Source organism: Mizuhopecten yessoensis, unplaced genomic scaffold (assembly GCF_002113885.1).
Source record: "Mizuhopecten yessoensis strain PY_sf001 unplaced genomic scaffold, ASM211388v2 scaffold716333, whole genome shotgun sequence".
Taxonomy (NCBI): Eukaryota; Metazoa; Mollusca; class Bivalvia; order Pectinida; family Pectinidae; genus Mizuhopecten; species Mizuhopecten yessoensis.
In genome coordinates, this window is record NW_018480064.1 from 651,085 (window position 1) to 666,914 (window position 15,830).

General features: G+C 34.5%; 1 protein-coding gene across 3 annotated transcripts in view; it reads left to right on the plus strand.

The window, feature by feature from the left end:
- The first annotated feature begins 462 nt into the window (after window positions 1–462).
- LOC110443230 (charged multivesicular body protein 4b-like) overlaps window positions 463–15,830 on the plus strand; it is a 56,752-nt gene continuing 41,384 nt past the window's right edge. For 2 of the 3 annotated variants that reach the window (XM_021487316.1, XM_021487315.1), the window contains exon 1: window positions 463–775. In XM_021487316.1, coding sequence (XP_021342991.1) covers window positions 598–775 — 178 coding nt within the window. In that variant the 5' untranslated portion in view covers window positions 463–597. Of the gene's footprint in view, window positions 776–9,413; window positions 9,592–10,282; window positions 10,398–10,764; window positions 10,895–12,023; window positions 15,597–15,830 lie in introns of those variants that run through there. The other variant, XM_021487314.1, reaches the window with a different exon arrangement.

The window sequence follows — 15,830 nt, forward strand, 5'->3', positions numbered from 1 at the left end:
TCAAACCGTTTATAGATTAATTTGACTGTTAGAAGCCAGGAGTTTTGGTAAAACGAAACCGAAAGTTGACACTTTTTCTGTAGCATGCAGTTTTATGGTTGCTGAAAACATTCATTTTGTCTTTGCCTTTATTAAACAGTTACTTTAATCAAACGTTTTCTATAATATGCAGAGTTTCAGTTTGATAACCAAAGCGGACTGCTGCCGGGTAGATCATGGCGAAAAATTAACTAAAATAAGCTTATACGTTATGTTTAACTGCAGTAGCCGCTACATGCTGAGCCAGAAAATAGCAACATGCTTGGTTAAAATTTGTATAATTTGCGTCTCCGAAGTTGTTATGGACCAACTAAGATGGAAATTTTATTATGAAAAAATATAATGGAAAACTTAGTCCTTCCGGTATGTTCCCTGTTATCTCCCCTGTATTCCTGTCAATACACACAAAATTGACCAATCAAATCTCGAATAAACTTAACTGTGTACTAGACTAGAAATAGGTTTGTGACTCAATGTCAGTCTGTGCTGAATACATTTCATGATATCAACGTCTTTTTTCTGTTTTCCTGTCATTAGCACCAATATATTTCAATCAAGATGTCGTTGTTCACCAAAATGTTCGGAGGGAAAAATAAGGAGACGGTCACACCACAACAGGCCATCCAAAATTTGAGTGAGGTGCAGGAAATGTTGATGAAAAAGTCAGCATTCCTTGAAAAGAAAATTGAGGGAGAGCTGGCTACAGCGAAAAAGAACGGAACGAAGAACAAGAGAGGTATCAAATTAATTCGAAGGAGATATAACTTCATTTTCATCAGCCCTATGTTGTATCGCCTGCAGTGCCTGCGTAACTTCCTTGATTACGTAGTATCACGACCTGCTTTTCCGGATTCGTTCGCCCTAAATGTTTAGATCTCGTGTTGATGTCATGTTCTTGACGTTTAACAAGTATTATAATGATCAGTTATAGACGGTTCTGCGTTTATTAATTATCCAGATGTTAAACTATACAATATATAAATATGTACAGGATGAGCAGACCCAGGGAAAATAGTTACAGGGACCATCAAAATTATGATCAGCACGATACATCAATACAGTGAAGTACCAACAAGAAGTAACAATAAAGTACTGTAGACAGCTGTCCTCATACTTAGACATCAAGATTTACCTTACTTAACCCAAATTAAACAAATTACCACTAATCAATGAAAATCCTGGGGCTTTTTGACAACATTTTACATATCAAATATTACTTATGGTAAGTATGTTGCGCAATATACTGTACAGTACTTAGTGTGTACCTTGTTCAATCCACAAGTCGGTCCTTCAGGCGTCCTAATTTGGGACTGAGTATTTGTAGAATTATTCAGATTTTGTTAGGAGCCAACCTGTCTACATTTGTTGTGTATGTGGACAAGGAAAGTAGGTTGAGTGTACATGTCTGACTTTTAGAGTCATTTTGACTTGGTTTTAAATCCTGGTCAGGCAAGTAACAATTGTTATCTGTCACTTGTCTGTCTCTCAGTGACCAGCCTTAAACTTTGTTGTAACTACCCACTGAGTGTGTTCACTGTTAAGCAACAAGATATCCAAATCTGGACGATGTTGATGTGTCTACCTGTTTGAAGCTGAAGAAGGGAGTGTATATACCATTCCAGAAGGGAAGAATTATAATAGATTTTGGTCAAGTCAGTTACCAGTGACTGATCATAAACCATTTATTTCTGGGACATAGCAGTAACCATCAGCTGGATTTCTGAGGTGTCATGTTGGAGTTTTGGATTTTATTTCAAAATGTTTTTCCTCTAAACCCAATTAGGCAAGTCTATACTCACTATTGACAACAAATGTAGTAAATAACTCTGTATTAATAGCTAATATTATGCTTCGAGAGTTTAGAATTTTGCTTCAATTTCAAAAAAAAGCAAATATCTTTAAGCTAACTTTTCCATCAATTTTCCGGTTTCAGTTCACAAGTGTTTAAATGTATAGTATAATTATTTATTTAGTGAGGATTACAAACAGCACAGGGGCTAAAAGTCATTCTCAAAAATGCACTACATTAAATGGATATATACAGTAAATGAAAACTTTATGAGAATTATGTGAAACATTCATTAACTTATGCAGGATTATGATTTTAAATGTTCTACATCCTATACCTTCCCTAATTTTTTGGTCCGATATGGCCCGAGTAAGATTGATACAGTGTATACCAAAAGTCATATTTCACTCTCTACCGAAATATTCAAAGCCAAAGGCTATGTAATGAAATTCGAACAACTCACTCCTACACCAGGGGGGTGGAGACCCAACGTCCCTGCAAGGAAGTCAGTTCCATAGTGACGTTTACTTCTGTAACTGCAATATCGAGTAACCGATATAGAAAAACTAGATTTTCTGGCAACATAGGTAATCAACAGAAAGATTGTCATGACTTGTCAGGTTTGAATTTTGTTAATGCTAGTGCTGCAATGAATATGCTTGCTCTGTAGTGGCATTGTCAACTTCTTTAAGACGTTGATCAGATTGATCTGGAGTGAATTAATCAAGCTTATAAATTAGAAGAAGAAAAATCGGTGTTTTTAATGTTGCACAAGTCGGTAAATAAGAAGAGAGGAAGCAAGCTCCAACAAGAGTGTTTTATGATGTCCTTGAAGTTTAGGGGACCTTGACCTTGGTGTGTTGGAGGGATTCCAGTTCCTTGTGGAAGATCGATGACAGCCAAAGTCAATGGTGTGTAACAGTAGGAAATTGTGTGTTTTCCTTTCTCTTCTATATATCAAAGAGCTTCTGTTAATTTTTATTCTTTATTTTCATCTTTTGATAATAGTTAAATGGTATTATGAGTATTCTATGTTACTCAAGAGACACAGATATAACCATAGTTTGTATCCTGTAGACTGTTATAAATATCAATATTACTCAGAGATTTTCTTCTGGCTTTCATTCACTATGTCTTACAGGGTACTTAAAACTAAAAGATGCTATTTCATGTCTCCATTGAAATTTAGTGTGTTCTTGATATGGCTTAATAAAAAGACATGTTCCGATACGAGTGTAACCATCAAAAATTATTGTTATGTTGTATTTTTTTACGGCCCATTGACAAATTGAATTCTTAAGTAAAGAGTACCACTAAGATAAAATATACTTACCACAACAATCTTTTCTATAACACACCTTTTTTCCCCTGTAATTTTTCTGCTTACAGTATTAACAATTACTAGACTGACTGGCACCTAACTGAATTACATATTGTATAGTTGGTATCTTTCATGGGATTTGTAATTTTGCTGTATTCGTGGTCATCAAAGATTGCACTAAATTGAATATCCAGAGCATAAACATATATCATTATTGTGATATCTGTGGATATGGAATGAATAGACCTGTTTATCTAGTTGACCAAGCTTCAACCAGCTGTCAATGCGATGGATGTGTTGATTATAATTTGATTTTAAACCCTACCCTACCAAGATTGTTATAACGCAATATGTGTAACCAACTCATCTTCCGACAAACAGGCTTTTATTGAAAGGTAAATAAATTTGCATGTAAATTGGGCATGTCTGTGACTGTGGTTGTTGGGTGCTTATTTAACTATCTATAGATCAGTGTTAGGGTAGTAGCCAATGACGGAGACATTTGGCAGCAGTGTTGGGTGAAATTTTGTTCCCACAACATTGTTCTGATCGAGACCACTGTGAAATAGTAGCCCTGCAATATAAAAGGGCTATACAATATATTCTGTACATGCGTTGTTGATTGGTTAAGCCACAATTAGTGGTCACCAATCATGCATAACATCTTTTGGCATTGAATGTTTATAATTATTGATAGGTCCTGGCTTGATGATGCTCGTGGTTTGTTTCGTCGATTCACATTATATAGTGTTTAGAATGATAGACAGAGATTTCCGATCTATTTAAACTGCATGGATTGTATTAGATAAATATTTTCAATTTTTTTTTCTCATTATTATTATTATTATTATTTAGATTATTAGTAATTAATACTAATTATATCATTAGGTATTGTTTGGCACATTAGACTGAAAAAGCTGATTAAAACAAAAATATGTGTATCTACATTTGTATAGCAAAAATACAGTAACAACATAGTGAAGGGATAATAGCTTTTCCTGTTGGTCCATCCATCTTTTTTAACAGTTTAGACGTTACGTTTAGCTCCGTTACCATAGTAACAATAGTCATCATACTTCATATGTAGACAAATAGGGTTAGACTGGCCCCTGTCTCAAGAATTTTGAATTATTAAGAAAAAATCTACTTTAATCATTTCGATCACATGCATGATGCAGTCTGATCCTAAGTTCTCGAACTAGGGGAAGATAAGTTAGAAGTAAAATACAGCTGGGAAATTCTTCAAAATACTTTGGTGCTGTTAGCCGGTCTAAAATATGGTATATGAAATGTAGGTCACTTTGACCCAATATTTTCTATTTCACTTGTAATACAATTAATTGATAGTGTCCATATGATAAAATATCATTTCTGCATGTTCTTTGTGATCATTTTCTGGTTTTCAAATTGTTTTTCAAAAGATAAGCAAACAGATGAGACACTGGTTCAAAACTCTGACAATGTTTAAATAATTACTTTAACTATATATATATATCATACCACATAATAATAATTTGAGGTTCTTATATACCGCTTTATCACAACCTAGTTCTAGGTCGTCTCAAAGCGGTTTACAAATTATTATCCATGGTTATAGGGGCTTTGCAACCAGCCAATTCCTATCTCAACTCCCTGGGGAGCATACAGCCGGAGCTGCCATTTCGGCCTAACAGCTAGCATTCAACAATTCTAGTACTGCCCAACCAAGTACTCATTTACAGCTGAGTAGACTGGAACAAGCGGAGTAAAGTATCTTGTTCAAAGATACAACACAGTACCGTGCCATGACTCGAACTCGCAATCCTTTGGTCACGAGCCCGGCGTCCTACCACTGGACTACCACGCCTCCTATCAGAATTTCAGAGCCAAATTCCTGTACCAAACCTTCGGTTTATTCTATCAAGTGTTTAAAGTAGATAAACTGAAATGCATGAGAAATGCATGTACACACTGTGATGCATGTACATCTGATTTCAGCTGTGGTATTTTGTGTATTCTATAGTAGAGTATGCAGCACAACCTCGAAAGTCCATTCATTATTGTTCCCCTGAAAGGAATTACATGGGATATATCAATCAAAAAGGATGTCTGTCTGTCTGTTTACATGAAGTTATGTCTTGCTGGAAGCTAACTTTGGAAGGAATAATCGCACAAAGCTCAAACTAGTTGTATGCCATTAGGCCATGGAAAAGAAGAAAAAAATTTTTTTGCATGAATTGTCAAAAGTCAAGGTCACAATTACTGAAAAGAATATTTTCTCGCAAGGATTCTAACTTGAGAACAAATTATTATATTGGAATATTATTATTAATAGCATTAAGAGTTTCTATCCTAAGACCATGAAAAATTCTATGCGCTCACCGGTGGAATTTCTCAATGGAAAAGAAAAGAACAAAATTGAACTCCCTTGTTTCAAACTTACAAAGAAAATAATTGTTTTTCTAAATATAAGAATGTTAAAAAAATGTCAAGACAAACAAAAAACTTGTGTGAAAATTAAGAATGTGAGACTGAAATATGATGTGTTATGTTTAATGTACTGTTGAAAAAATTCAAAAAATATAAAAATATAAAAAAGAAAAAGAAATCAGTATACGATTGATTGACATCGCCACATAATGCCAGACCTACTGGAAACACAGCTGATATAAAGATGAAAAGAACTGACGTAAGATCCTATATAAGCTACCCAACCCTTATCCTAGAGAAAACACAGACAGAAATATATAATGAATTGAAAGCGACACGCCCGCACATCAAGATTAGACAACGAAGTTTTGAAAAAGTACGACCTCACTTTGTTCGTCTAATGCGAGCAAAAGATCGGAACACATGTTGCTGTCGAAAGCACATCGACACACGGATGCTATTTCGAAGATGTATGGAGTTCCGTAGAAAGATAATAAACGAAAACGATTCAGACGAGAACGAACACGACAACAGTTACCTAGTGTATGAACATTGAGTGCCAAAGGACAGAACACCTATCACAAGTGCAATTGCTTAGACAGGAAGTGTCAAAGTTGCGGTGTTAAAACTGTAAAGCTCCTTCCGGAAGGAACGAATAACGCAGGAAATATAAAAATCTGGGAACGGTACGAATACAAAGAAATGGCAAGCGACGAAAACTCATGCTGACTGAGCAGTCAACATCTCCTGCAGAAATGATTTAATATNACAAAAACATGGAGTCTTTTCAACCTAATAATCTATTATAGAATTTCATAATTGGTAATACAAGTTATTCCAATAAATCAATCTTTTTTTTTTATCAAAATCAATAATTGAAACAACACATAATAAACTTGTATTGCGCCATGTGTACCTGTTCAGTTATCTTTGAAGTATGTACCTGATGTTTCCATATCTTATTGTGTAGATGGATGTTCTCTTTAGATCTGTATGTAACAGTTGTACTATCATGTCACTCTGAAAATTGACATGTTTTTTGTCTGCACTGCCTATTTAACTTAATTGCTTATACAAATTTGGAAATTGCTAAAAAAAGATATCTGTTCTTCAATTTGAAATATTTAAGCAATTTGCATGTAAATTGGGTGATTTACTGTGGATCTAGACTTAACGAGCCAAAGATTGATTATAAATGAAAATTGAACAGTTTTCCCTTTCTGATTCTGATGATTGATTCATTACAAATTTGTTTATTACCATACACAAATGTGTCAAATGATTACAATATACAGTATGCATTGGAATCATATTTGTTGTTAAGTTTCTTGAGATGATGAAAAAAACCACCAAAAAACTTAAAAATGTGTAAGACAAAACAGACTTCAATGGAGTTGTACTTTTTTATTAAAAACTATATTATTAAACTTGAAAACTTCTGTGTTTTGTTTATGAACAGTGTGTGTAATAAAACAGTCTTTGACGTACTACAAAAGAAGTTGGTCGCCAAACTATAAGGAACATTTGGTATTTTTTTGTTCATAACATTTTGTAGCCCAGACAAATGTATCAATAATGTCATGTTAAGGTGTGTGTACAGGTGTGTATGCATCAAGTGTTGATAGTGATCATAGCATTGCTTGCATTGTGTGGAAATTATGCATGTATCTTAATGATAGAGATTCTAAATTCATTGTGTTGATGTTTCAGGCTTATTCTGTTACTTAGCTTTATCAATACAGAGTATGTCACCTTACACAGTAGTACATTTATATAAATAACCTTGCCATATTACCATAGCTTACAATGAGACAAAACCTGACGGAACCTAACTTTAATGGGTCATTCTTTTTAAGCATATAGGTACATGTATAAGGCCAAACAATTGTATGTTTCAGGTAAAATGACTGAAAAACATAGGGTAGGTCGGTAAGGATTTATAGTCAATTTAAAAAAAATGTTTTTGAGGGGGGCTTATTTAAGAAATTAAAAAATCACCAAACATAGTTAGTCAGACCAATTGTGTTCATTTTTTATTATATCTTAAGGTCTTTTAAATAATAATATAAGATATATATTTAGTTTTGATGCCTGCCTATGAAATAGAGAGGTGTTATAAAGACTTTTACGTTTTTGGCGCGTTCAAATTGGACGTCTTAGTGCATTAGAGTTAGATAAAATTGTTAGGATCAGAGGTCAAAACTAGGGTCGTTCGGGATACTAGGGGGGCCTAATGTACCGGCAATAAGTACAACAACATGTTATAATATGTTGGCATTATATATTTATCAATGATGGACTTTTGTTGAGGTCAATATGTGGATATGACCTGGAAAAGCGATGGAGACTATGTCGAGGTCAGTATCACTTTCTTTGATCGAGGTTAATATCACTTTACCAGGTCCATATATCCACATATTCACCTCAAGAAAAGTCCATGATTGTGTTATAGGATATGAAAATATTATGCTTTCATCATTAGATAAGATAGCTATATAGAGTATAAGCAAATCATCAAGAGAAAAGAACTGCATTTGGCAGAGAGCATTGTGATGCTGCGCCTAAAAATAGCAACACCAAGTCAATATCACGAATCACCGACCTCCTCAGGATTGTGATACAACCTATGAGGATGTAGGAAAACATGATCTAATATAACCACACTATATATATATAACTAAAAATTCTTTTGAATTGGCATTTTAAATGTCAACTACATATTTTCATGTGTAAGCACTATATATTATCATAGTGTTGCATCATGTGTCAACACTATAACTACATATTATAATGGGTCAGCATTATGTACAACTACATACTGTAGAATCATTTATTTTCATGGGGTTAAAATTTTGTGGTTTTCATATACATGTACTAGCAAGTTTCATTTTAAATTTATTTTTAAATTATATTTCGCTGATTTCTGATTTTCCTCTATCTATATCATACCAAATTTATGTATTTTTTGTGGGGATTTACATTCGTGGTTTTATGTTATCCACAATATAAACGAAATTTAATGTCTTACGAAAATTTATGATTTTACAGTATATGTTGTATTGTGTCCGGACAATACCTACCACATATTATTAAGTGCCATCAATATATAACCTTATCATAATTTGTCAGATATACATAAACTACCTATTATAATGTGTCGACACTATATACTGCTTCTTATTATAACGTGGAAGTATTATATATATATATTATACTTGATTTTAATGAGTCACTTTCAAATAGTAACAGAGACACCAAATTCATCATTTGAGATCTCTTTGTTATGCACGTTTATATCATACAAAATTGTACAGTAGGATCTTGCTAATCTGAAGACTCAAGCTTGGAAATTTCGCACTTCAATATCTGGCACTATTAACTTATTGTTATAAAATCACAAAATCCAATTGCAAATTCTCAGAAACCTTGTCATTACTACTTAATCCTTCTGTCTGAATCAACAACGTGGTAATGTAGTGTACATGTTAACCTGTTCTATGATAATGTTCTATGATAGACATAGAGGAACTCTTCAGTCACTGAACAACAATGATAGACATAGGGGAACTCTTCAGTCACTGAACAACCATGATAGACAAAGGGGAACTCTTCAGTCACTGAACAACCATGATAGACGTAGGGGAACTCTTCAGTCACTGAACAACCATGATAGACATTGGGGAACTCTTCAGTCACTGAACAACCATGATAGACATAGGGGAACTCTTCAGTCACTGAACAACAATGATAGACATAGGGGAACTCTTCAGTCACTGAACAACAAATTCAAACAAATGATATTGTTAGCACTTATAGTTCAAATGGATCTGTTCATATTTTTTTTTTCATTTTCAGTTGCCCTCCAAGCTCTGAAGAGGAAGAAGAGATTTGAGAAGCAGTTAGCAAATATTGATGGAACTTTGTCGACGATAGAATTCCAAAGAGAGGCTCTAGAAAATGCCAGTACCAATACCGAGGTTCTAAGAGTTATGGGATTTGCAGCCAAGGCGATGAAATCAGCACATAAAGACATGTAAATATCATTATTATTCCCAACCAGTACACCTTGGGGGGAGGGGGCAATAAGTTTGCACGACATCCTTCATTCAGGTGAATGCGCCATTGCCTCCATTTGTCCAGGGTTTATTCTGTATGTTCTCTCACCGACAGTTGCTAAATTTTGTGTGTGAAAACTGTTTGGATTGGCATAGTGTCACTTATTGAAATGTGGTCTTGTGCCTTATTATATATTTTGACTGTTTGTGTTCACTCTGTCCATGAAGTCTGTCGCCCACAATTGCCATATTTTGTATGTAAGTATGCGTACCTTGTGGGACAGCAGAGTGTCACAAACTGATACCCATTAAATTGTCTTGTGCTCCACTATGTACATGTATAGTCCTTGTTTATATTTGATACCAAAGTTTTTCTAGAGATGGGGTATGTCGTATTTCAATATATGATTGTGATGTTGGAAATCAATTCAAGTACTGGTATTAAAAAAATAGTAATGTGTCATATCATTGAAAATTTATTCAAGCAATAAATCAATAGCAGGTGTACAATATCATCAACATTGAAATGTTAAAAAGAATCAAATGCTCCATATTATAATATGCAGAATGTCTAAGTCTATGATAAAATGTGAAAGTTAACAAAAATGCAAATACCATATTAGTCCAGGGTATGAAAAAAGCATGACAGTGTCTTTGTGTTTATTCCAGGGACGTGGACAAGGTGCACGATGTAATGGATGAGATCGCAGAGCAGCAGGATGTTGCCAATGAGATATCTGAGGCTATCTCCAACCCTGTAGGCTTCGGGGAGGATGTGGACGAGGCAAGTAGACCATAGTTTAGAAGTATACTCTGTAACTCAGCAGGCCATTATAGCCTTATGCCGTGGTACAGCATCCTGTTCTGTTAGTCCGATTTCATTTATATTTTTTGGTAAATGGTACTACCTTGTTGGATTACAGATGTGTATATAAAGCCTTGTTATTATGAAATTCAAGATGATCTCTTGAGGTTTTGTGATTATGGTGGATATATATACAGTCAGGCACACTGCATGGGCCCTTGCTGTCCTGTCTTAAATATTGTGTAAAAGGCACATTCTACTGTTGCCTTAAAATGCACTGTTGATGTTATTCATTTCTACCCTTGTTATAAAATGCGTTTCTGACGGTTCTTTTGTGTGTTCACAGGATGACCTTTTAGCTGAACTAGAAGACCTAGAACAGGAGCAGTTAGACGAACAGCTACTAGATGTTGGACCCATCGGTGAAGGGTTGGTAGACTTACCGTCTGTTCCTACTGCAGAACCAAAGGCCACCAGTAAGTACTCGAGAACAAAAGTCCAACAGTATTTTCCTCTGCTAAATGTGAGGTACCTGCCTTCAGGGTATCCACATGTACCAAATGAATTTCAGACGATGATTTCTAGCTCACCTGGCCCAAAGGGCCAAGTGAGCTTATCCCATGGCGCAGCGTCCCTTTAAAGCGCTACTTGTCCTATATGGCTCAGAGGATTTTGACCAAATTTTGTTCTGGAGCATCATTGGCCAAAGGGTTCTCAGTTTTGTATAAAAGGATGGTATGGTCCCCCTGGGGGCAGAGGGGCGGGGCCAAATAGGGGGAAAATAGGATTTTTTTTCTCCTACTATACAAATGCAGTCTGAAGCATGATCGGGGACAAAAGAATCAATTTTGTATAAACTGAGGTATGTGGGCCCCCTTCTTTGGGGCAGATGGATGGGGCCCAGTAGGGCAAATAGAGGAAAACATTAAAGATCCTTCTCCTTTTGTACCGATGAAGGGATTTTGACCAAATTTGATCTGGATCATCATTGGCCAAAGGGTTCTTAGTTTTGTAGAAACGGAGGGTATGGCCCCCCCAGAGGGCGGGGCCAAATAGGGGGAAAATAGGTAAAACCTTAAAAATTTCTTCTTCTCAACCAATAGAAGGATTTTGACCAAATTTGTTCTAGAGCATCTTTGGACAATGGAACCTCAAGTTTGTATAAACGGAGGGTGTGCCCCCTTTGGGGGCATAAGGGCAGAGCCCAATAGGGAAAATAGATGGGTTTTTTTCTCCTACTATACAAGTGAAGGGATTAAAACCAAATGCAGTCTGAAGCATGCTTAGGGACAAAAGAATCAATTTTGTATAAACTGATGTGTTAGGACCCCCTTCTTTGGGGCAGTTGGGTGAGGTCCATTAGGGGAAATAGAGGAAAACATTAAAGATCCTTCTCCTTCTGTACCGTTGAAGGGATTTTAACCAAATTTGTTCTGGAGAAAGGGAATTGAATATTTATAAATGGAAGATGTGCCCCCCGTAGGTTCATACAAAGCATACTGGTGATCTAGTAAGTTCACTTAAAGCATAATAATGATCCAGTAGGTTAATTTAAAAGCATACCTGTGATCCATTAGATTCTTACACTCTAATTTTGTGTTGCAGGGAAGGTTGCCGTAGCAGATGATGATGATGACATGAAGGAGCTTGCTGCCTGGGCGAGCTAAAGATACCAAAAATGTGCTGATACACACAGACACTTGCCTTATGTTATTTATAATGTGCAGACCTATCTAGATTGACCCAGGCTGAAGGCAGCCTTGCTGAGTGTTGATAGATGTGGGATACTGAGTTAAGGATTCAAGGAGAGTGTGATAGCTAGAATTCAAATTTTGCCATTACTCTTATTCCTAACATATCTAAAGATCATTGCAGTCGATAGAATTTAATTGTTGTTAAATATTTTAAAAAAAATGCATCTTGATGCCATTATTTCACCTGGAACTAGTCCAGTCTTACACGAAGTCTCTGCTGTGGAAAGGACGGTTAGGCGTAAAGTGCATATTACCACACTGACCGGTGATCAGGGCATGCTTGGTAATAAGCTAAGCCCTTCTTAAACAAGCTTCACTTATGTCAAATCTGGAAACATTTGTTCCAAGTTAAATAGTATGAACATTTTACTCCTTTATTATGATTGCATCACTTTGCTAATCACAGACAATATTTTAAATTATGAAAATCTGTTAACACATTCACCCCTGAAAACACACTTGAACTCTTCCAATTCAAAGGTTGGAATAGTTCATTATGAATTTTCAGGGGTGAATGAGTTAATACAATAGGTAAATCTAAAATTAATTCCAATTTAAGAAAGAAATGATTTAAAAGGTCCTGGACAGTTCATACTTTGATTTCTTATCCCTTTTATAAAAAAATTGTTATTGTTTTCATTTGCTCTTTGATAAAGTCATCAATATTTTTAATGTACTTGCAATTTTAGCACAACAGACTTCTGTTGAACAATGTTGTTTGCAGCTTTTTGAGAAGTGTTGATTACAAAACAGCTCACAATAGCACGATAAGTATATAGTGAGGATGGGTGTGTGTTTGTGAGTGTGCGCATGTGTTTGGAGAATTGTATTTATACTTCAATTGACTTTTCACTGTAAATGGTTTTACCTTCTTTGCTATAACATATTTTGTATATTCTATTTTCTTGACTGTATAATATGTGCATATTTCCTAACTATCCTTGTGTTTATAGATAATCAATATGAGTATATGTAAGAAATTCTGGAGTGTAGATAATTGTGAATATGTAGATGATGTGAATATAACCATATGAATATTGTATTTGTTTACAATTTTCTTTATTTACTGATCATTTGGGTATGAAAATTGATAAAAGAAATAAATATTAAAATGGATTATGTTACATTCTGTTTGAAGTTATTCATTTTGACTTTTAATATGTAGTTACTCTGTTAAATACGAAATAAAATTTTGGGAATACTGTTACAGGTGAATGAGATTATCTTACCTAATTCTGGTGAAAACCAGTTTTTAGGCCAAAATTGCCCTGAGAAATGTAATAACATCAGAAACATTCTTAAAAAAGTGAATTTCTGAGGCCTGCTTGCTCCTCTGCAAATAATTTTTACACCCCTGATTTGGGATATTTAGCAAAAAAACTGTTCTGAAGCAAGTGTATGGAAGAGTTAAATAGTAAATGAAAAAGGTTCTGGATATCTATGTATCTAAACAAAACTTTTATTTTCATGTTCCTGAAAAAAAGTTTCTTTTTGGTGAGTTATTTGTAAAATCATACATGTTTATTTATGCAAGCTCCTTCTTTCATGAATTGCTTTATTTTTTATATTATGTAAAAATTAAAAACTTTCCGGTGTGAAAAAGAAGCTCAGCAAAACAATATCTGTCAAGTGGCCCTGTTACCATTTGTATAAAATCATGGGTGATTCACAGTTATATGTGAATGCCCAATAGGAGTTGAAAAGTTTGTGAGGGCATTGTCACTGTTGCTAAGAATAAAAAATGGGGATTTACTGTAAAATAATCATTGTATTGTCCTGTCTGATTAATCTGGGACACTTGGTGGATATCCTTTCTAAATATTGCGATATAATAAAGATACCGAAATCCAACATAGCCACTGTCTATCACTTCTGATTGACTGAGCATAAAAAGTTCAAGACAATTTTACAATTTAGGCTGACAATGGCGATGATATTACAAGGTCTTAAAGAATTTATATAGGCTTGCCTGTTATTCGATCCATTTGACCATAACTCCATGTCAATAAAATCTGTTGAAATGAAAGGTCTTACTGTATTTACAAAATTATAAATAAATGAAATTTAAACTGCTATGCTTTTTGCTTTAACTGCTGTACATATATATTATAGCATGTGTTGAAAAATTGTCTGCCTCTCGCAAAGAAAAACAAATGTGGACTTCTGTCAGAAAATTTAAATTTTCATTTATTGTTGTATGCATCTTTTATTTTCCTAGATTTACTTCAAAATGAATCAATTGATTTTCCAAAGCCCATCATTTCAACACATTGTTCATCTTTCTGGTGCTTTGTCCAGGTGAATTTCATTAAAAAGTTGAGTTTGTTATTGTAAATATTTTTCATAGTTTTTGGTAAGATTTCACTTTCTATTTTAAATAATTTTCCCCTTGTTTTATGAATATATGAGACAAATGCAAATCCTTGAATAAGACATTAGTTATCAACAAGTGTACATGTATAGATATTTGTAAAAATTGTGATCACACATTGAAATATTTTCTTAAAACATTTGAACCACCTTTCAATAGGCTTCCAGTCTATATGAATGAAAAATCTGTCCTGGAACAAATCATCAAACGACTGTTAATGAATGTATACATGTTTGTTTAAAGTTTTATGTTATCTCTTGTGATATGGTTTTCAAGAAAGGGGATCTTCAGCTACGGTTATCTGCTTACATACTACACCTGTAATTTGTGTTAGAGTTAAGGCTATATGCTACCTTTAACAGTATGTTTCATATTTTGATCAGAGTTATCTCGCCTGAGTATAATTCAGAACCTCGATAATTTTATGAACGTGTTCATTCTGATTTCGGTTGTGTTGATAGTCCAAATTACAACATAAAAGACAGTACTTTTAGGATTCTTAGTTTAGAACTCTTTTGGGAAAGAGATATGTAAAGTATGGTAGGATACAGCCTTAACTAAATATCCTTAACAGTGAGTCTATAACCTTATCATAAATAGACAGTTTAAAGAATTCATATTCTTGACTGAAAAAATAAGGTTAACACTGTAAAACCCTGTTACACTGCCACCTTTTGCTGGGTGAAATTTCAGGGTGGATAACACACTTGGGGAGTTGTAGAAGTTATTAAGTAAATCAGAAAAGAGGACTGGTGATATATTTTGGGTCAGTGAGGTGGCAGGTGAAACAGAGGGCAGTATATCAAGGTTTTACTGTAAGGCATATATTTATTTTATGGTTTAGATGATTTTCCCAACTTTTTTGCACAGTATCTAAATTCTCTAAGAGAGATTGGCTTTGAAGTTTCATTGCTTATAGCATTAAGGTATACCTGTAGTTAATATCAAAAGATGAGATTTCACCTGAAACGTTACCACTTACTGGTATGTATTGTTAAACTATATTCTAATTGTAAGATGACATGTTGATAGTAAAACAGTTTTTAAATTATCAGATTTTTGTTTTTGTCTTCTAACTTTCCAGTGATTTGTGGCCATATAAATCAGATAGTTTAGCCACTGGCCTTCCTCGTTGGTAGCTGGATTTCGAACCATTACTATTAAACAGCTGGATTATGACTTATACTATAAGATAGCTGGATCTTAATTCCTGACACTATTGTAATACCTTGCATGTAGCTGATTTTGATTCCTGTAAGAACATGGAATTCCTTCAAAAAATCTTAG